General features: G+C 38.8%; 1 protein-coding gene across 3 annotated transcripts in view; it reads left to right on the plus strand.

The window, feature by feature from the left end:
* Positions 1-21,369, plus strand: part of ADGRV1 (adhesion G protein-coupled receptor V1) — a 287,686-nt gene that overhangs the window by 210,037 nt on the left and 56,280 nt on the right. For all 3 annotated transcript variants that reach the window (XR_014319280.1, XM_082782584.1, XM_082782585.1), the window contains exon 86: positions 20,749-20,906. Coding sequence is in view for 2 of the 3 variants with exons in the window: in XM_082782584.1 (XP_082638710.1) it covers positions 20,749-20,906 (158 nt within the window). In the remaining variant the exon portion in view is untranslated. The remainder of the gene's footprint in view (positions 1-20,748; positions 20,907-21,369) is intronic.

Consider the following 21,369-nt stretch of genomic DNA (forward strand, 5'->3'; position numbering starts at 1 on the left):
CAGCTTCTGGTACCTGGAGTCCATGATTTTGCCCCAACTCTTCCTTGTCCCACTCCAAAGGTGCTGGCAGTCGAAGATGTCTGTCCAGCAGTGCTCTCCCGCCAATGCACTGGAAGGAGGTTTGTGCTCTGAGACAGAATCACAGAATCACAGAATTTCTAGTTTGGAAGAGACCTCAAGATCATCGAGTCCAACCTCTGACCTAACACTAACAGTCCCCACTAAGCCATATCCCTAAGAGCTGAGCAGTTCCAGGTTACAGGCTGCTTCTGTGTGGTGTAAGTGAACACAATACATTTTGTATTTGTACATGGGATTGAAGAATCACAGCAAAATTGCTCAGGAAATAGTTGGCAAAAATTAAGAATTGGTTGTGAAATTATGGAGAGGTGAAAGGCAATTTGAGTAGGACTGAAGAGGTTGCTGATGAGAGGGATATTGACATAAGTCAAATGAAATGAAATTGCTCTGGACTGAGATGGCTGCTTGCCTCAAGTGGGTTTGAATGGTGGGAAAGCAATCTATCTGCATATCTGTAATGCAAAATAGGGAGATTCTAGGAATTTTTGATGCAATACCTTTACTAAGGAAAGTAGTAAGATTTGGTCCCTTCAAAAGAAATATGCATTGGTTCTCATGTCTTTTTTTAGAAAGAATAACAAGTTATTTCACAGCTGGGTGTCTATAACTGCCCCTTTGCATAACTTCTTTGTGTAATAACCATTTGCTTAATGACATCATTGCACTTCAAATTCTCTGTGTGCAGCTGACTTGTCTTTGAACACAAGAGAAACGTGGGAGACGGGGCCTACATATGCATTTACCATCTATCCTGTTTTTTACTTTTAAAGTTCTCATTGAAGGCTTGCATCATGGTTTCTCAACATTTGGAAATGAAATCTCTAATGTAGAATTTCAAGTATATTGTCTACTTTGGTCTCTAGTAACCGTATTCTAAAAATATATCAATGCTTAAGAATTGCTTTGATGGCTGAGACATTAATGTTTTTTGGTGATAAGAGGCAGATTATTGAGAAAGATGTCAGATCATTTCATCTGGCTAGTAACTGAAATTGGAATTAAGCTCTGAATTAGGTGGTTTAATACCTCTTAAAAAAAGTTCATCATTCTTCTATATCTTTGAGTCTTTATGTTGTACATGTAATTTTTCAATCCCTGCTTGAATTTTCTGCAATCTCTGTCTAAAATATTTTCCAATGACATAAATATCCACTTAGGTACACACTGTTCTAAAAAGTATTTCCTCTTGCCATTTCTTATTACATTGGAGTTCACTGTGACTTTGTGTTATGACACAAGGACAGAACTCAAGTCCCAAATAACCTTTTCTATTCCATTAAAAAAAATATTTTTCTCATTTGCCACTTGATTTTAAAGGTTAAAAACCAAAACCAAAATCTTTTTCTGCACTGGGATCTTTAATGCCCTTACACCTTCATCACCCTTCTTTCAAATATATTTTTTTTTCTTATGAAATAAGAAAAACCCAAATCAGTAGAAATGTGTAATTCCCTGTTAAGTAAGGAATTGGGAGCAGATGAAATAATAAATCATTTTGTTGCTTTATACCATTGTCCTGTCAGACAGCTATCTTCTCTGAAGTGTATGCACACAGATGCTACACTTGGGCTGCCAATGCGTGTGTAAATTCCTCCTCTGTCTATAGTTTGGCTTTATGAATTTAAAAAAAAATGAATAAATTCAAAGCAAAACAGAAGTCAAACTGTTCCTCTCGTGCCTGTTTTCCCCTAGGAATCTGTACCTAGGTGTGTGCTATCCACACCTATGTCCCTGACGAGCGAGTTCCCTCTCAATATCCAGATGAGTTCACAAAAAGTTCAGCTTTAAGTCAAATTCCAAAGCTCAGTGTGAAACGTCAGAAAGCTCAAAATTTGCTGTTGTCCTGGTACATGCTGCTAGCTCGTCATGGCCTTATTTCTAGAACAGCTTTTAGCTAATGTTCGCAAGACAGGCTTAATTTTAACAACACGTTTAATCTGAGTAGTTTATTTCTAATAGCCCTCATAAAGTACAAAGACACAGTTCACCTGGTATGGTGGGAAACATATGGAAGCAAATTGGAATTATAGACATAGGCAGAACGTGCAATGGAAAGGCAGAGAAAGAAATCTGAAGAATTATGTAAAATCTAGCTCCCAATTTCATCCTAGTGTCACTGGTCGTTACTCTGAAGAAAAATGTCAGTCGTATTTGCTTTGTATGTGTCTTTGATTGCTTCACAGGGGATTTACCAGTTCTGGAAACAATGCAGGTACAGTTATAAAACCTCAAACTGACAAATGACTTGAGGCTAGCAACAACTTGGTCATCTTTTATGTAGGAAGCTGGGTTTGGGTTCATGATACCTTATAGCTCTGTTACGCTTTAAAAAAAAAAAAAAAAAAAAAAAAAAAAAAAAAAAAAACAGGAAAAGGACTTCTGATATGGGCATACTACCAATATGATGGCTTTCTGTTCTCTCATATAACCCTGAAACTTTAATTGTCTACACTGCAGAGACATACAAATTTCAACCCCCTTTGAAGTCAGTGGAACCTCACACGTTTATAGGGCTCTGTCTTAACTCAAGTTTTTTTGAGAACAGAGGCCAGAATTACTTAATTATCTGTATCAGTTTTTGTTCGCAGATCAGTGTAAATGTTAATTATGTCACATTCATTGGACTTGTTCCCAAGAAATTTTCCAGAGGTATAACATGCTAGAAAAATATGCACCACTTTTAAGTTGGCAAGAATCACAGGTTAGTGGAGTTTGAACTTTTGATGCACTTGGGTGGTTAAAGGTCTTACCTACAATAACATTAAAATATGTTTTCATAAATGGAAGAATTACTCTTGTGCATAAGTGTGTTGCAGCTCTAAGGTTTGAATCTGACCAAACCTTCTGCTTAAAACTCCTCCAAGGCCTGTTTTTATGACAGTATAAACTAAAACAAGTAGCACTTGAAATGGAGAAAATTGGAAGTGATTAGATATGACAGAATAGAAATTTAAAATATTGCAAACAAATATCTCCCTGCCCATGTCCTTGTGGAAACTGGTCGAGCTGGTTTCCAAGCACACTTTTAGTCAAGCTTTAGTCTATCTTTTTGTCTTGAAGCAAACTGTATCGTTTCCTTTGTTTCCCTGTTTCCCAAGATGTGTTTTTGTTTGTTTGTTTGTTTGTTTGTTTCTTGTTTTCAGTCGTTTCTGACATTTGGGTGCCTGTTCCTTGCACTCTTATGAGCTCTTTTCCCTCTGCCAATCCCTTCAGTTTCTGGACTTGTCTCCCTTTTTTTTTGTTTGTTTGTTTGTTTGTTTTTTGCATGATCTATATTTCAAGGCAAGAATGAGCTCCCCTTTACATCGGGAGCTTCCACCTAATTCATTCATTTTCCTCTTTAAAATCTTTAAAATTATAGAAGCAACTTGTATTTGGTTTCAGTGATAGCAATGATAGCATAGATAGAATAGGACTGGGCAGAATTTTTTCCAGCAAGGTCACTAAATCTGTGTCTGCAACCACATACAGGGACGGGGGAACACGAGGCTACAGAGAACTGGAAATTATGAACTTTTTTTCTGTGACTAAGAGAGTAACTCTTCCTGTTACTCACACTGCTGTTTCTCTGAATCAAGATTTTGACTGAGGCACAGGGTACGTAATAATGTCTAGGAGCCACAGCCAGCATTGTTTGGAAAAGATACTTCACTAAAAATGAGCTCCAGCACCGGACGTATGTGTCCTCCTGCAGGAATGGGTCATGGGCACTTTGTTATCTTCAGGGCAGGAGTCAAACCTGAACTTCAAACAAGACGAGCGGCACAGTTGCTTTCTGCATGCTCAGTTCTTTGGATGAGTCATGCTGTTGGGTTGAAGCCCAAATGTGATAAAACAGACGCCTAAAGACAACCAATGTTCTGAGGTATTGTCTTAATTATTGGTTTGTTTAACATCGATATGTAAAGCACTGGACAGTGCACAAAAGCACTGTACATTTATTTCCAGAGACACTCTCACGTGGTAAAGCACTTCGTTAGGGAGCATAGTGAAGGCTTGAAAGAAGCACAAAGCTGTGAATGATTATGCCCTGCTTGTAAATGTGGTGTTATGGAAAATGCATAGAAGTTGCAAGTGGTGAGAAATATTTACTTAAAAGTATTGCCAAGGCTGGAAGCTTGAGTGGCAAGGCCCATCAAAGATTTATTTAGTTTTAACTCATAGGGATAGGTGGAGGAGTGAGGGGCAGTCAAGGCTCAGGCCTCAACTTGAACAAAAAAGTAAGATTTAATAGCTCGTAATGCCTTGTGTTAGTACCTATCCATTGAGGTTCACTTGTTTTGATGCTGTTTTAAGGATAAAATCTTCCTGAAGCACCTTTCCAGACGCTCCTCTTTGTGGAGTTTTCTCCCAAAGGCTGCAGCCCCCAGAGCTGCCTGCACTTAACAAGAAAGACCCCGTAAACATTAATTATTTGTTATGGATGAAGTCATACCTTCTCTCTAACCTAACGCATGCCAGGCTGGTGCACGGTTGTTTAACCCAGGCAGCCAAAGGGCTGGAAGCCTTGCTGAGCCTCACCAAGGTGCATTCATTACCCTTGCATTGCTGGCACGCGGCCTGGGCACAGGTCTCTGGCTTAGCAGCTGTTCCCTGAAACGGAGCTCTGCTTTCTTAATCCCAGGCACTAGTGCCACTCCCAGTAAAAGGAATTTTTTAGCTTGAGTGAGTTAATTCCTGGCCAAGTATTTGGATGAAGTCTCTTTTATTATTGCTTCAAAAGCGCTGAATGCAGTCCTCATTCTTAAGAACAAAATGTTTGAAACACAAGACTTTTACTCGCAGGAATAAGGCAACAGCTAGGAGAAGAATTCAGTGTTTGCAGCTGAACTGTTAGAAGTGCTAAAAGAGGTTTGTATGATGAATGGATGTGTAATTCCCAACCCCAGTGCCTGTTCATTGTTTGATATTCCATACGGACTTGTGTCTCCCTGCATGGTCCTCTCCCTCCAGGTCATGCATCCTGCTATCCCACCAACTTCTGTTTCCTCCTCCTTTCTGCCCAGTTCACTGGAACAACATCCAGGATCTTTTGCAAACCTCTACTGCTAGAGCTCAGCACAGAACGGTGCTTTGGCATCCAGATGTGAAGCCAAACGCTGCGTGAGCTACTCAGCTGAAGCAGTGAGGCAAAAAACATGTATATTTCACTGGCTGGGATCTCACCGTTCACTGTTTGCCCTTCTCGGCAGGGTAAATTAGACCATACTGAGCTGTGTGCTACTGTATGAGAAATATGAGAAATGTTTCTAATGAACCAGAGCTGCTGGGTTTATGTCTTCATTGCAGCACGACAGAGACATTCCCATATACATATAATATTATATATAAAATTACCTACTTGTGTGACCTACAGAAACAGTTAAAAAAGAAAGAAATCTATCCTTTTTGTGCACTTCTGTTTTATTTTATTTACCCCCACCCTTCATTATTTCCAATGAAGCTGCCTAGGGTGCAGCCAACTGCTATGGATTATCTAAAAATAATTCATAAATGCACTGTCTTTAATTACCTTTTTATTTATCTCTCATTACAAGCATATGTTTTTGGTGGAGGAAGATAGTTTGGGGGGAGGGGGAGTGCAAGGGGCTGAGTGCTTTTTATATCTTGGCAAATATTTACTGTTAATGTTAAGCAAATGTTAGCACATCGGAAAGAAGGGTAATTGCAGTGTTGTGCTTTTAAAGCCCTACAATACAGGAGGAATTGCGGACGATTTTAGCAATGGAATTTTGAAAAGAGAGTAGAAAGAAATATTTGTTACTTCTTGGTGGCAAAATTCTCGACCACTGTTAAGAGTCTGACAAATCAACATCATTTTAGAGGATTGTGAGGAGAGGTTGCTGCAGGGGAAAGCTGCACCCACAGGTGGCTGTGGGGCCTGATCCTTCACACAGCACTTTTTTACCTGAGCTAAACTCCAGAGACTTCTCTGAAGCCTGCGTACACTATGACGAAGGTAACACAGAGTGGTCTCAGGATGAAGGCTTGTATCCCTGCTGCTGATGACAGCCTTTAAAAGCTTGATCTTTCTTTTCAGGTTGTGTGAGAAATGAACAATATAGTCCCTCCTACTTTATGGTCTTTAGTTAGCAGGATACCGCCTACTGCTACTAAAAAAGCTTGTTCTTGGTTTATCTGATTTTCCAACAGTTTAGAAAACCCTTCATCTGATAGGCTAGAATACAACAGGAAATGCTAAAAAAAGCAATTCTGAGATCAATACCAGCATCTGGCTGGGACTACTTCATTGACACTGACATGTTTTTTATAATAAGTAAATACATCTAGCCTCTTCTGTTTGATCTTCCTGAAAGCATTAGAGAAAATCAGTGTTTTTCTTGAACTTTACCACAGCACCATTCTGCAGCAGCAGGCCAATTTTGTGCTCACATTTTACTTGCTCGAAGTGCATGGGCATGGACTGTACTTGGTGCACTGAGATGTAATTTGGGAAGGCAAACTCTTGCTTGTGCTAGGCAGCAGCACCAGTAAATGTATCTCACCAGACTGTGCTCGGTAATACCTGAGAAAAAGGAAAACAGCGATAGGAGATTGACTTGCATTAACAGTATTAAGTTGAATCACCAGTATGGCTTATACAAGGTCAGTATCTAACAGAGAGCCTTCAAAAGGAATGCTTGTAATACTTGCTTATCCGGGCATTTGTTATGTTACAGCCCACAATGAACTTTGTGTGGGGTGGTGGTGGAACAAAACATGCAGATATATATGTATAAACAAAAAGTACATACTAAGTAGTGTTGTGAAGAGGAAAAAAAGCACAATGGCATATTTTATTTATTTATTTTTTGTTATGCTTCCTGCCAAGGGGCAGTGCTGTGAGCACAAGACTCATGCATGTTTGGCAGTTTGCACATGCTAACATCTCCTTTTTCAGGGAGACTTACATGAAAAGGCTTGCTTTAAAGAACGAACAGAAAAAGGAATTAGGAATGTCTGCCCTAAAAGGTAGTATCAGGAAAACACTTTCTTGATTGTGAAAAACTGTATAAAATAGCAAAAATAGTAAAAAAAAAAAAAAAAAAAACCTTATTTGTAGTTCATTATTTTAAAGGCATTGATAATGAGTGATACAAATGGCAAACAAGATTTAGACATAAGCAGGAGCAAGATAGCAAAATCAGTCATGGAAATCCTTACATAATTTTTAAAAAACGATACTCTAAAAAAAAAAAATCAAGCAGGTTTCTACCAGTTTATTTTCCTGACCAAGTTCTGAGGGCTACAAGACTTACAGGACTTCTGGGAAAACCTGCTGGGACTCTCCAGAGCTTCCAGTGCCGTGGAAGTCTTGACTGTATTAACTCAATGCTTGTGCCAGATCCCTGCTGCTGCTGCTGCTTCTTTGGTAATTGGTGCTTCCTGAGGATTTGCTTCCAAAGGAAAAATGAAAAAAAGAATAAAGAAAGAAAACACCTAGGTATAAAGTTGTTCAGAAACATTACTCTAGAAAGTGGTATAATGAGATGGCTGAAACACAGTGGGCCATGTTCTAAAGCAGCAGTGACTTATATTTTGTGTTCTCATTGTAGAAAAACATTTCTCAGGCACTTTGTTTTTCCCTCTTTCCCAGCTGTTTAGCTCTACAGTAATAGCAGCAGTAGAGAAAAACAAGAAAGTGTTTTTTTCTTTATTATGCAATAGGTCTGGTTTATGGACAAGGCTGTTGCACACACTGAGTCAAGCTGAGTCTTCTGAAAGTCCTCTTTTTGCTATTTCAAAACAGCATCTTGGCACTTCTTCATTCTTTGTTCATGGTGGACTGGATTTTCCCCACTGTTTCCAGTGGTTCATAGTACATAGTGGCTCTGTACCTTCATTAACGAATATGGTGCTACTTATGAAATAATGAATTTTTATATGTGAGTAAAGGTGATAATCATACCACTGTTTAGTTTCTAGCAGCAATTCTCACTGATGTAGAGTTGTCTTTTAAAAAATTGTTGGGATAGGCTGTCCAAATGTAAACATCAAAGAGCAAGTGTTGGCTTAATTCCTAGGCAGTGTAAGATCCTCTTCTTTCTGAGTTTATGTTTCTTAACTGAACTAATCTCATTTTTCATATCCTTTTTCCCCTCCCCGTTCTCCTATTCCTCTCACTCTCCTCTTCCTGTTCTGTACAGAGAAAGAAAATAAAAAAAATAAAACTAAGCAATGCTGAAAGTTTGACTGCCACATTATCATTCTATAAAAACTGGAAAAACTGTTATTAAATGTTTTTCACTTTCCTTGAAACTTGAATTCAGTAAAAGAATTAGTTTTACCTGTGTTGAATGACCTGTGACACAAAATGGCATGGGCCTGCCTCTGAACTAATCTGCGTGAGATATAAACTGATTTAAAGCCATCAGACACAAATGCAACATTGATTTGAGTTCACACCAAACAATGTCCACAACAGTATGGGCACTAAGAGATCCCTGAGGTCCCTTTCCCCATCACTCTGATTAGGTTATGAAACCAAGTAGGTTCAAAAGGAGGTAAGTCTAGCTGTGCTGTGCTTTGGGCAGTAGCATTTGGTTACAGAAGTCTCAAAATATAGTTGTGCATGTGGGTCACATTTTACAGCTGTGCTGGATGCTTTGGGGCAGCTTTTATGGTTCATCTGGGATTTGCTTGCCTTGACCCATAAGCAGATGGCATTTGGGAGAACTGTGTGTCCCAGAAAAAAAAAATTCCTTTTGAGGAAGAATGATTAAACAAAAGCAAAAGTAAAATCCTGCTGTAATCTTCAAGCTGCAGCTACAGTGAAAGCACACACCTCTTTTATTATTTTCAACAATAATTCTGTAGGTCTCTGCAACCTTTCTCAGTCAACTGCTTTCCCAAAAGTAATAGGGTGAGAAGTGTTCTGCCCCCGATGTCAGTTCTTTCTGCCCATTCCTTAGGTAGCTAGGGTAGATTGAGCCAGGAACCTGATGTTTTGACATCAAGATGCATGCAGTTGTCACCTTTGGCCTTACGGATCGAGACGACATCCCAATGTGGCACATGAAGCGCCTTGTGGAGCAGCTCTGTGTGTGTTTGCAAGTTCAGGAGCACCTCACAAAGCCCCAGCCACAATGCTGCACCAGGCAGCTCTGCCCCGTAGTGCTGCTCCTGTCTCAGCCCCTATCTGCTGCTCCTGCTGGGCAGAGGCAGGTGCAGGGCCGCGATAAGGGGCGCTGACTCGCCGCTCTGCAGGCTCACAAATTTATATTTTCAGACTATTTGTGAGGAAACCAACTGGTACTTCCTCCCCAGCAGCAATGTCGCGAGTTTCCGTTCCGCTCCGTGTCCTGCACATGCTGTACTGAGAGCTGCATGTCTATTTACAAAGCAGGAAAGAGAAAACCTCCCTGAAAACCCTAAACAAACAGTGCTCTACATATTGCAAAAATGCCTATTAATAACAGAGCAAATTGATCCAAAACTTCAGGGCTGGAGTTTCACTGCCTGCATGGTTTGTAGGTCTGAACTGACAATTCATTTATTTTTTAAAAATCACCAGTATCAGGAAAAGCTTGTGGTTCGCTTATCAGGAAGAACACATATTTATATAAGTGCTTAGCAGTAACAGTACTGACATGGTCTTATAATACAAGCTCAACAGAAACTGTATTGTTTAAGTGAAAATGAGAGATGGCACTGTAACTGCTGGTGAGTTTTGTTAAGTTTTTAAGTTGTTTTATCTTGCAGTTTTTTTTAGCTTTCCTAAACAGCTTGCACCAATGTTAAAAAGCCCACTTGCTTTTAGCAAATTTACTTTTTAAACTACAGAAAGGTCTTTTTTTTTTTTTTTTCCCCACAGCTAGAAGCAACAGGAACTGACATTTAAATAGCTTCAGATACATATCATGCAGAGAGAAGTGTAATATTTACAATTGTTATGTCTGTCATCTGAAACTTCACACATCCTTTGTGTGAAGATTATTCTCTGAGGCTGGAATCTACTAATAATAGAGAACATCTTGCTTTGTAAAATGGACCTCCAGCAGAGCACTAGTTTTTTAAAAACTTCTGATCACTTCATCAGGAACACTCCGATTTCTGATACCTGATATCTGATACCTGAGATGGGATATAATGCTTGGGTTTAGGACCCAAACCTTCCAGCTGGCTGCGCTGTTTTATGGGAAGAAATAGGCAAAATGGTTCTAGGGAATGGTTACAGACATTTAAAAATCACTTTAAAATCTTACACTGCCTAGTTATAAATTTCTGTCAAATAAATTTCCAAATTTTTTCCAATAAAACCAGTATTAAATCTATTTTAGTATACTGCACTGCAACTCAGTGTAAGAAAACGAGTTTAAAACTTGTTACAGCCTACGTGACTTGTCCAACATGGGTTAATCACACAGTGCGTTTGCAGGTCACTCAAAAAAGGCAGCAGGGATTTTCCAAAGAACAGAGGAGAGCTGGTCAACCACAACCTGTAAAGTCAGTGTCAGCAGGATGTGGGCTCTGTCAGGCCTCTTGGAAAGCTGCAGCCAACACCCTTTGACTCAGTTACAAGGCAGTCCTACTTTCACCTTAGCATGAGGCCATTTATTGGAGTTACCTTGCACAAATACCATCAGGTGGCTCTCTCCTGGTTATTTTGAGCTACTCTCTTGCTGCAGAACAAACAAACAAACAAACAAAAAAATAATCTGTTTCCTGAGAGGAACCTCGTGTTAAGAGAAACCCATGCTTATTGGAGAGTCATCAAAATATGGAAGCCATGCTGCGTTGCAATCAGCCTCCACGGCTTGAACAATCTCTCTGGGCTGCCAGCTGTAATTTAGAATACCCCAAGGCTGCCGTAGTTTATGCTGACTGGTGTGAAATTGCTCTTCCCTGCTCAGTCCTGTAGAAGAATCAGCCTATTTGGAGGGAAGCTCCTTACTCAGTACGTCCCTGTGAAGATGTGCAAAGCACTGAATCATGAAAAGGGACGGAGTCTGTCTTCCTGAGTCATGATACACCTCAGTTTGCCTTCCCATGTTTGATTTACCCAAACCGCGTGATTTTTTCTTTTAAAAATTGTTGTGGGGTCAAGGTTTTTATGAATAACGAGCTGCTTGAAATGCAGAGTGCATCTAACCATTAATGCTCAACTTCAGTTCAGCTGCCACAACCTTCTGAATCCTTATTTTTCACAAAGCATCCATAGTCATGTGTAGCAACGTGAGAATACAGATGTTTATTTTTAATCAAATCATGTTTTTACACTTTTTGGTGGGGGGGGGTATAGCATGTAGCAAAGCAATGTAATTATTATGATCATCATCATCGTCATTATCATCATCATTATATATTTTTTAATGAATGGAAAATGTTGCTTCCTTTTAATTAAGATCATTATGCAGCTGCAGTACGTTATTTTATTATTATTATTATTATTATTATTATTGTTGTTGTTGTTTTTGTTTTTGTTTCTCTTTATAGTGGCTGGAGTTGCCTGTTTCATACAGAGATGCTCAGACACTACTCTCAGTTTCTGAATTAGCAGAAACATAAGGATTCGCTTTGGCTTGTTTGGAAATTATGACATCCATAATTGCAAAAAGTCTAGTTTATTTTTAGACCTTGATTTATGTATGCTCTTATTTGAATTACTTAAATATGATGATCAGTGTATGAATGCAGTGTAACAAAACAGTGTTTCAATATACTTTATTAGCTGGTTTTAATTTGCTATGTTATTTAATGAAAGCTGTAATAAAACTGTAAGGAGATGTATTCTTCTAATTGTCATTGCATGTCCTCTAGAAGTTTATCTTTTTACTAGAAGCCAAGACAAAGAAAAAATAAAAATACTGGTTTATCATTTTTAAAACCAACTTGATATATTCTAAAGGAATGTGATCTCTCCAGCTGTTACTTCCTACCATTGCCTAAAATTAGTGATTATGCTAGGCTACCTAGAGTCGGGTCTCCTGCTTGTCACTTCTGAAAATGTTTTAAATTATAAAGAGACACCTCAAAATCGAAATATTCAGGCTAAATAAAAGAGGTGCAACCTAGTTCAGAAGTTGAATGACGCAGACTGGTTCATACGTATAGCTGTTAGAAAGCTCTTCCCCAGACAAAACTACACAGCATTTTTTCCTCTGTCTGCTCTCGTCTCTGCAAAGAATCTTTGTGGCATTAAAATGAGTTGCTCTGGGGGTGTTTTTTGTTTGTTTTTTCAAATTCAAAGAACCCAAAATAACCAGAGCTGCACTGACAGCAACCAGAGGGGTGTTCCTGTAACACCATATGGAGTGCGAGTGGTGGGTCCTCATAGGTGGCATTTGGGCATGTTTGAGAGCACCAAGGCCTGGAGTAGAGGTAAATTATTGATAGACCGTAGAGAATGGAGGGAGCCAAGCCCACTGTAGTGTCATCATTACCGACTTTTGGGACCTGGGGACTCAGTCTGCCTCTGCCTGGACATTGCCTGGAAAATGTGTTGGAGTGGTGCAAACCAGAGGTGGGCATTTGGGACAGTCAGATGCTCTATGACAGAACAGCCATCCCGAGATCTTCATTTGCCAGCCTCATCTCCTCCCCCTAAGTCAGTGCTGAATGAGGATGGGAATTCTACCTAGATTGTTGTTTTCTTTTTTCAGCTACCCAAACGTACCGTGCTCTGACCAATATTGGAGTACTTTGGTTGGAAAATGTCATTTCAAGCTGTACTTGAATTTAAGTGCATCCACAGAGATTAAGAGGCCTGATTATCTATGCTCTATTCTGACAGCTGGACTTTTAAATTGTGCTTCTTGACCTGGCACTGACATCTTCAGAAGTCTTGTAAAAATTATTTTTCTTCACTAAGTTTTCTTTCTACTCTGCAAATTGGAAATTGTAATCTTTATAGTCCGTGCTTAATACATAATAAGTTTAGGTAATAGAAGCATTACATAATGCTATTGTTTGGATGCGGTTTTATTACTCAGATCACACCTGAAATTTATGGTTGCTTTCAGAAGGCTTAGGAAAAAATTGTAATGCTTGGGGTGGTTCCATGCCTATTGTATTGTGATGCACGTTGCCCTTTGCAAAAGAAAAAAAATATCTATGCTGATGGGTTGTTTTAAAATTCTGTTTTTATGTGTATGTGTTATGCATATCTTTTGAGAGGCATCATCTAACAAGTAGAAGGATGCAAGGCAATAAAACTGCAGTTGTTGGTAGGCATTATTTTGCATTCTGCATAGCAGAGTAAGCGCTGGCTTATTAGGCTGCAGCTGTACGGTCTCACCTTGGGCATCTGAAGGATTACTTTTCTAAGAACTTTTATTAGTCAGTTTGAATTGTGTGATATTTTAGCAGATTATGGATAGAAGTAAGGTTCGGTAATGATCAGAGGCACTGACTGGCAAGTACCCAGGAAATACTACATAGGATGATAAATACCAAATCAGATGGGCTTGACTCTGTGGATTGGTTATGAAATGTTTAGCAAGTGTTCACTGGAACAGAAAACCTTATCTACATTGGAACTGAACCTCAGGGGCTTTCTTGGGAAAGAACAGATCATGCACAGAAATAAGAGCTGCCCAACATCTTTCATTGAAACAGATTTGTGTTTTTTTTTGTGTGTGTGTGTGTTTGTTCTTTCCAACCATTAATTTCTGGGAATGGAAGTACCTTGCTAATTAGTGTCTGGATCCTCTTTTAAGATCAGAAAATGAGAACCTAGCCCTGATCCTTCTGTAATACCCCTAAAAATAGCTAGTCCTTTCTCCTGTTACTACCATGACATCCTTCAGCCACTTCTTTTTTTTTTGCATTAAGTGTCTATTATGATTAGTTTTGCATGTTTTAAATGAGAATATGAACCACAGAAGTGTACAAAAGAGTTGTTGGAGGGCGCTGGAGGTGTTTACCCCCCTGCTCTGAGTGGTGAGACATGTTTCTACACTATTCCTGACAGATGTTTGTCCAGTCTCTTTTAGACAGCCTCCAGAGAGAAACAATGTACTGTACTCACTCCTTCACAGTTCTTGCCTTAGGAAGCTTTTTTCTCACATCTAGATCTGAGTGGTTTAAGTCCCTCAGTTTGGCTTTTGCAGCACAGAAAATATGTTACAACATGGAGAAGATGTTATTCTTTTGCTGTTTGCCTACTTGTAGGTTGCCAATACATGAACAAAACAAAAAAATACATATATATTTTTCATCTTTCTGACTGGCATACATTTATAAGACCTCTTGTAGCCCTCGTTGCTCTCCTGTGAACTTTCTTCATTCTGTTCATGTTTTTTTCAAATGTGCCAAAACCAGATACAGCCTGCCACCGAAGTCGTTGTAATGCTGACTAGATCATAACATTACTTCATCTGTGTTGCAGCAAAAACTGCTGTTATACATCCAAGTATGGTATTCTTTTTAACAGCATGAAGTTACGACTCATCTTCTCCTTAATGTGATTGCACAGTAATTACCAGATTGTTTTCTGCAGAATTACAAACTAGATGGTGAATGTGGCAGGTGTATAGTAGGTTTTCCAAATTTACTTTCCTTGTGTAAGTAAAATTACATTTCACTGTGTAATTCAAATGCTGTCAAAAGTTTCCAAGTACATTTACAAGACAAATCTGTAAACTCATGAAAGAATGAACTCAACTTTGATGTAGTTTTGTTCCAGAAAACCAACTTGATTTTTGCTTTTTAGTTCTTCCTGAGTTGAATGTTCATTATGTCTCGTATTTGTTTAGTTACGTCTGTTCAACAGACTTATACATCGCTTAGATCATGTCGTTGCCCTGACTTTTGCCACAACCTCATCTCAAATTTTCTATTCCAAGATATACTGAAACAAGCATCAACAGTCTGTGTTCTCAGGTAAATTTTTTTAGAATCCTTGGATGAAATTTATCAATAAATCACGACTCTAAAATGTTTTTCAAATATTGTTCAACATCTTCCTTGACTATTAATGGAATGGAAAATATTACATTCACCTCATATCATACAAGCCTGGGATAAGGAGTTTCCATTCAGATTTACCACAGCACACAGCTGGGAAAGAAGTCCACTGAATGTTCGTTATAATTTAGGGTGGTATTGACTTCTGAGATCTGTCCTGAAAAAGTAGCATGGTATTCAGCAGGGACATGTGGAAAGAATTGCATCTTGCCAAGAATAATTGGCCATGCAAAAATTGGATGGGAATAATTGGCTGTTTACCAGTTCTGCACGAAGACATCTCATACTCATTGTGGATGATAAACCGAGTGTGTGTCAACATCAATGATAAAACGAGTATGTGTCAGCATTTTGTGCTATGGCACAACACACAGGCATAGTGCAGGCCTATATATAAAGCAACTTAGTCTTAAGGGCACATAAAGTCCTTCTGCTTTAGCCATTCACTGAGATGAAATGCTATCACGGTTTTGGGCCTTGCAGTTTAAGAAACACATGAGTGAAGTTGAGCAATCGACAAGATTGACAAAGGTCTTAAATATAAAGTGCACTCAATCAAATTGAAAGATCTAGGGCTGTTTAGTTAAAGAAGATTTGGAGGAGCAGTGGGGATAGCCAACAGTTTACAAGCAGATAAAGAAGTGTTGAAGCAAACGAGGGAAAAATCTGTTTCTCAAAACCGTGCTGGCTAGGCCAAGAAGTAATGAGCATAAGCTGCAGCAAGAAAGGGTTGAGCTAAACATGGGGAAATGGTCTCTAGAGGTGAGTACTGTGATCACTGGAAACAGCTTTCTTGGAGCGGTTGCATATTCTATATTGGGTTGGATAGACTGCAGGGCGTGGTATGGAGAAAAACATTTTTATGGAGAGAAAAGATCTGTAGTTCTCAGCTACAGTACAATTTCCTTTAGTAAAACATTCACATGTACAATGAGTTGTATTTGATGGTAGTTCAGCAACATTTTGAAGTTCTCTCTCATGTTAAACCTTCCTGTGGCTGCATCCATAATGCCATCACAGGCAAATGCTATAAGGCTAGATAACAGGGTGTCCTCTGTAATACATTCAGTTGTTTTTGGCTGGGTCACAAATTTCATATCCATGTAGCAAAGTTTAAAAACAAAACAAAACAAACAAAAAGAAATAAAATTGAATTTTACTACAAAGGCAAACAGAAGGCACATCAGAGTGGACCACTCTTTAAATTTTCCACTGGATTTTAATAAGTGCAGCCCATGTTTTCAGGCTGTTGTGGGGTCAGTTGTTACTGTATCTGGAAGTGGGATGAAGACTGGGGGGTCTGAACCTGTGACCTTTTGGCACTGCTTTCAGGCTAAGGGAAGTAAAATGGCACAGCATTACGTGGGCACTTAATGCTTTGGTTTTGCACCTCACTGCCAACAAATGTAAAGGTATTTGATTTAATATTTGATGCAATTTGGAAATTACAAAGCAGGCAGAAAGCTGGAAGAAGGGACCAGAGAGAGCAACATAAACTCCTTTGTGCATTACACTGGGTGCAAACATGAGTTTGTCAGCTGAAATTGCAAATGAACATTCAGAAGAGAACTGGTTTTGCTGATAATTCTAAGGTGCAGTGCAAGAGATCAGGTCTTCTCACAGGGTTATGCTTAACAAACTTGCTGAAATTAAAAGCATAGAGCTTTCATGTATTAAAAAATTATAATGCTTGCAAAAGATGCTTCATTATCAAGCTGCTAAGCTGCCCAGAACATCAGAAGCAGATAATAAATATAATTATCAAAAATGAGTTCATAAAAGAAAGACTGTTTTAGGTTTTGCTGTATTCTTTAACTACAGATTAGACACAATTTGCTGCAAATACTTTGTCATATTATCAATATTTTAGCTAGTAATTATCTGCAAAAAATGTTTCCATTCTCTGGCCTACTCTATACTTAATAGAAAATTGATGAGCATGTTCATAGAATGATGAAGTGCCATTTCAAAGATAACATAGCCTTCTTCTACAACAAAGCCAAGATCCCAGTGAATAGAATTGTCAAATCAGAAAGACAAGTTGCTTTTTGAGAAAGCCTGGCATGTATGAGTATCTATAAATGCATGTATATTGTAATCCTACTTGTCTTTTTTTCATTTTTTTTAGCATTGTTTCATGCACTTTGTGAAGAATGTGCTGAGTGAGCATGAACGAATAAATAATTTAAACTCTGACTTTAATTGTTTTTCTTCTTCTTCTTTTTTTTTTTTTTTTTTCAAATAAAAGTGCAAATTCATGTGTCTGACTTTTGCCTTTTACCTTCCTCCTATAACATGAGCAATAGGAGCAAACTCACCTGGAGACACAACTCTCTGTTCTCTGTGACAGGCTACCCACTAACCAGTTGTGGCTAAAAGGCAAGGAGAAGCTTAAGTGTTGTTGAGTTTCATGCTCAGGATTCTTTAATAATAATAATAATAATAATAATAATAATAATAATAATAATAATAATAATAATAATAATAATAATAATAATAATAGTAGTAGTAGTAGTAGTAGTAGTAGTAGTAGTAATATTTTTTTTTAAAGCAACAACAATAATAATATAGGTCTAGCTCCAGAGAGAAACTCATGTGACAAGTAAAATTCAGACAGTTAGATGTCTGTTGATAAAAGTTAAAGAGTTTAAAGCTGCACTTGAAGGAGGTTGTCCTTAGAATTCAAAACATGGCAAAACATGAATGAAACTGTCTTCAATGCATTGAAATATTTTAAAACTTCCTTGCTTAAAAAGGAGCAATGTATGTCAGAACTTTTATTGAATACCTTTCTCAAATGTTTTTAAAACTCCTTATTAACTTAACAATTTAGTTGTTGGTTGTTTTTTTTTTTTTTTTCATTTTTAATATAAATTATGTAATTATGCTTGCAAATAGTTCCACTATACATCATGTTAATTGTATTTTCTTTTTCCATTAAAATATTCAGAGAAATAAAAGAGGTCCTCTTAAATTTTGTGTAGCTGGCATCCCTTTCATTATATTAGCAAATGTTATGGTTTAAGATACTACAGAAAACTTCACAAAGGCACTTACAGGGTCAAGTAAACATACTTTGCCCCATTGAGAAGAGTGCAAGCCTAAGAATCCATTTTTATAGATTAAAAGAAAAAAAAAAACAAACAAAAAAGGTAAAGCTCTGATTCTTACTGGCCAATAATCAAGGTTATTTTAATGAATAGATTGATTTAAATGTGTACAATTCTTTGAGATATTGTCCTTTCCAAAAGTAAGATATTGTCTTTTGGTTTGTGTGGCCCCTTATTTGAAAGTATCAGTTTAGCTTTAACATACATCTGTGGTAAGAGACAAAAAAATCTTATATTATTAAAGCTGTTTCTCATTATTCTGGTCCTAGGAAAAATATGTACAGTAAATGTCTTATTGCTTGGTATTGAAGGAAAGAGAAAACCTAATATAGTACCTGGGGTTTTTGTTTTGTTCTTGTTTTATTTTGGTTTCTGTTAAGTTGCTGACAAATGCTTAAAAAATAAGGTAAGTTTTGTGGGTTAACATGGCTTTGTGTATTTCCTGTCCATGTAACTCTTCAGTGTCTTTTTTAGAGCAAGTACCTAGGGATATTAGTAGAGGTGATCCATTTCTGTGGGTATTCATTTGTTTGCTGCTTTTGTTAACTGGATACAAAGGAATGTTCACAGAAACCTTTCAAGACCTTCAGAAAGCTTTTTAACAGTATGTCTCATCTCTGAAATACAAAAATGTATCAAATTGAAAGAGATACAGGTTTCAGAATGTAAATTTAGTTTTATAGAGGACTGTACTTGTGTTGAGATTCCTGGCTTCAGTCTAATCACTAAGGGCAGTGCAGGTTGTGGTGATGGGCCTTGACATCTTAATATTGTTTGGGTCCACTCAAAACTACATATGGGAACAAAAAAGTTACTTTCATATCTAAGAAATATTGAGATTATAAAGATGAAACAGATCAACAGTGTAGTCAGCAGGCTAAGGGAACTGATCCTTCCAGTCTTCTCAGCACTGGTTAGGCCACACTTGGGGTCCTGTGTCCTTTCCTCTGCTCCTCAGTCCAAGAGAGGCATGCTCATGCTGGGGACAGTCCAGCAAAGAGCCACAAAGATGAGTAAGGGGTTGAAACACCTCTCCAGTGAGGAAAGGATGAGGGGGCTGCAGCTGTTTGACCTGGATGATTCAGCCTGGAGAAGGGGAGGCTTGGGGAGATCTCATCGATGTCCATAAATACCTGAAGGGAAGGCACAAAGAGGATGGAGCCAGGCTCTTGTCAGTGGTGCCCAGTGCCAGGACAGCAGGCAGTGGGCACAAACAGGGTCAAGGAGGTTCCCCTGAGCACCAGGCAGCACTTCTGTGCTGTGCGGGTGGCTGAGAACTGGCACAGGCTGCCCGGAGGCTGTGGGGTCTCCTCCTAGGGGATCTTCAAAAATCACCTGGACACAGGCCTGGGCATCCTGCTCTGGGTGTCCCTGCTGGAGCAGGGGTGGGACCAGATGGCTTTGAGAGGTCCCTTCCAACCTCAACCATTCTGTCCTGCAAAACAACTTTAATTACAATAGAGAGAACCTAATCCTAACCATAACCCCAACCCTAATCCTTTTGCTTACTTATTTACTTATCGATGTTATTAGGTGGTATCTCGGCCTGTTGTATCTTCTGAAGAGTGTCAAACAAGCTATTTATATTCTGCTAGATTTTTTTTTTTTTCACTGACTGTGGTGGACTGATGCTGTGGAAGTCATAGAGAATGAAATCCCAGGGGCTTGCAGGTCTTGCTGGGCAGATTACATCTAAGCAAACCCAGATTGTATACCAGAGAAACACCCAGCCAGCCTCTTCCTAGATGTATATTGTACCAGCACTGACTGTAAACTTATTTAGCAGAGCTGACCTGAAAAACAGAAGGGCTGGGTAAGTTACACCCTCTTAATAGGGACAGCAGTGACCACATTCTCTCTAGACATACTGACTCCTGAACTGTCCCTTGGGCTGTTCAGTTTTGCGTCATCTCTAGAGTAGGTCAGTGGCAGTGAAGCACACACTGACCTCAAGGGAGTTCATAGCAAACCCTGATCTCTCAGACAGTGGAAATCTCTCTTTAACTATCATCTCCATATCCTTCAAGTCTTACATGCGTAATTTGACTCTTTTTCAGTAATAACTCAAGTTCCCATCACGTCTTTATAAATAATTATATCTTTAATAAATGGAAACAGTAAGGACAGATAGGACAATGCTAAAAAAAATAAAAAAGTGGGAGGGAGGGAGCATTTGGCTTCAGTGTGCAAATGACATATAATTTCCAACAACTTGAGAGGAATCTTGCCTTTAAGACTTGTTCATTTATTTAAAGAATATATTTCTCACAATTTAATTTGTGGTTTCAGGAGCTAAGTATAGAAAATTGCATAATGCCCTTTTAGAACTTGGTGACTGAGAGTGATCACATTAAATGAACATAGCTTGCATGGAGTTGGTTAAAATATAATTTGTTCCATCACAACAGTTTAAATCTCTTTAATATTGGTCAGGCTAAAATATAGCATGCATACTTCTAAGATACAAATGTTATATTCCTTAAGATATGATAAGGGAAAAAGAGACAAAAGAACCCAATACATCCTGCCAAGGTTGCTCTGGGAACGGAGTTAAAGAATTTGCGGTCTGTAAAGTAAATCCTTCTTCACTAATGACCGTTCAAGGTGTTTCTCATGTTTATAAACAGAATTTTTCCATTTTTTTCATCAGGTGCTTCATTCCAAATGCCTACGCTGCCCTCTTCACTGCTGCTCTGGTGCCGTTAATGTGCTTGGTAGTGGTTTTTGTGGTGTTCGTTCACGCCTACCAGGTGACCCCACAGTGGAAAGCATACGATGATATTTTCAGAGGAAGAACAAATGCTGCAGGTAAGATGCATAGACTACCCCTGAGCAGACAAATCAGACTTTCAGGAAGGTGCTGATCATTCTCTTCAGTCCAGAAAACCCCACTGGAAACCGCAGCTCAATAAATACCTGAGTAGTTGTGTAAGATTAAGCATGCTAGCAGTTCTTTTGAAGTCTGTGAAAGTACTTTAATGATGAAAGTTATGCAGATGTGAGCTGTCTTACCAAAATGAGGATAAAGATGTGTTAAACCTAAAACAAGAAATTACCATCACTGTTTGTGTCTAGTCTGGCAACGAGAATAGACCTAAAACAGTGAGCTGTCCTGTGTGGTCGTGGCTGGTACCAAATAGCACTTCCCCAAAGAGGGCTGAGGCTGGCTCAGGAGCATTGTTTCCCTGGCTGTGGGGCAATGATCGGACCCTCGCCCAGGCAGGGCTCTTCTGCTCGGTCCCAGGGGACAAGCAGAGTGCCAGGCCCTGGC

The sequence above is a fragment of the Aythya marila genome (assembly GCF_965140915.1).
Source record: "Aythya marila genome assembly, chromosome: Z".
Lineage (NCBI taxonomy): Eukaryota > Metazoa > Chordata > Aves > Anseriformes > Anatidae > Aythya > Aythya marila.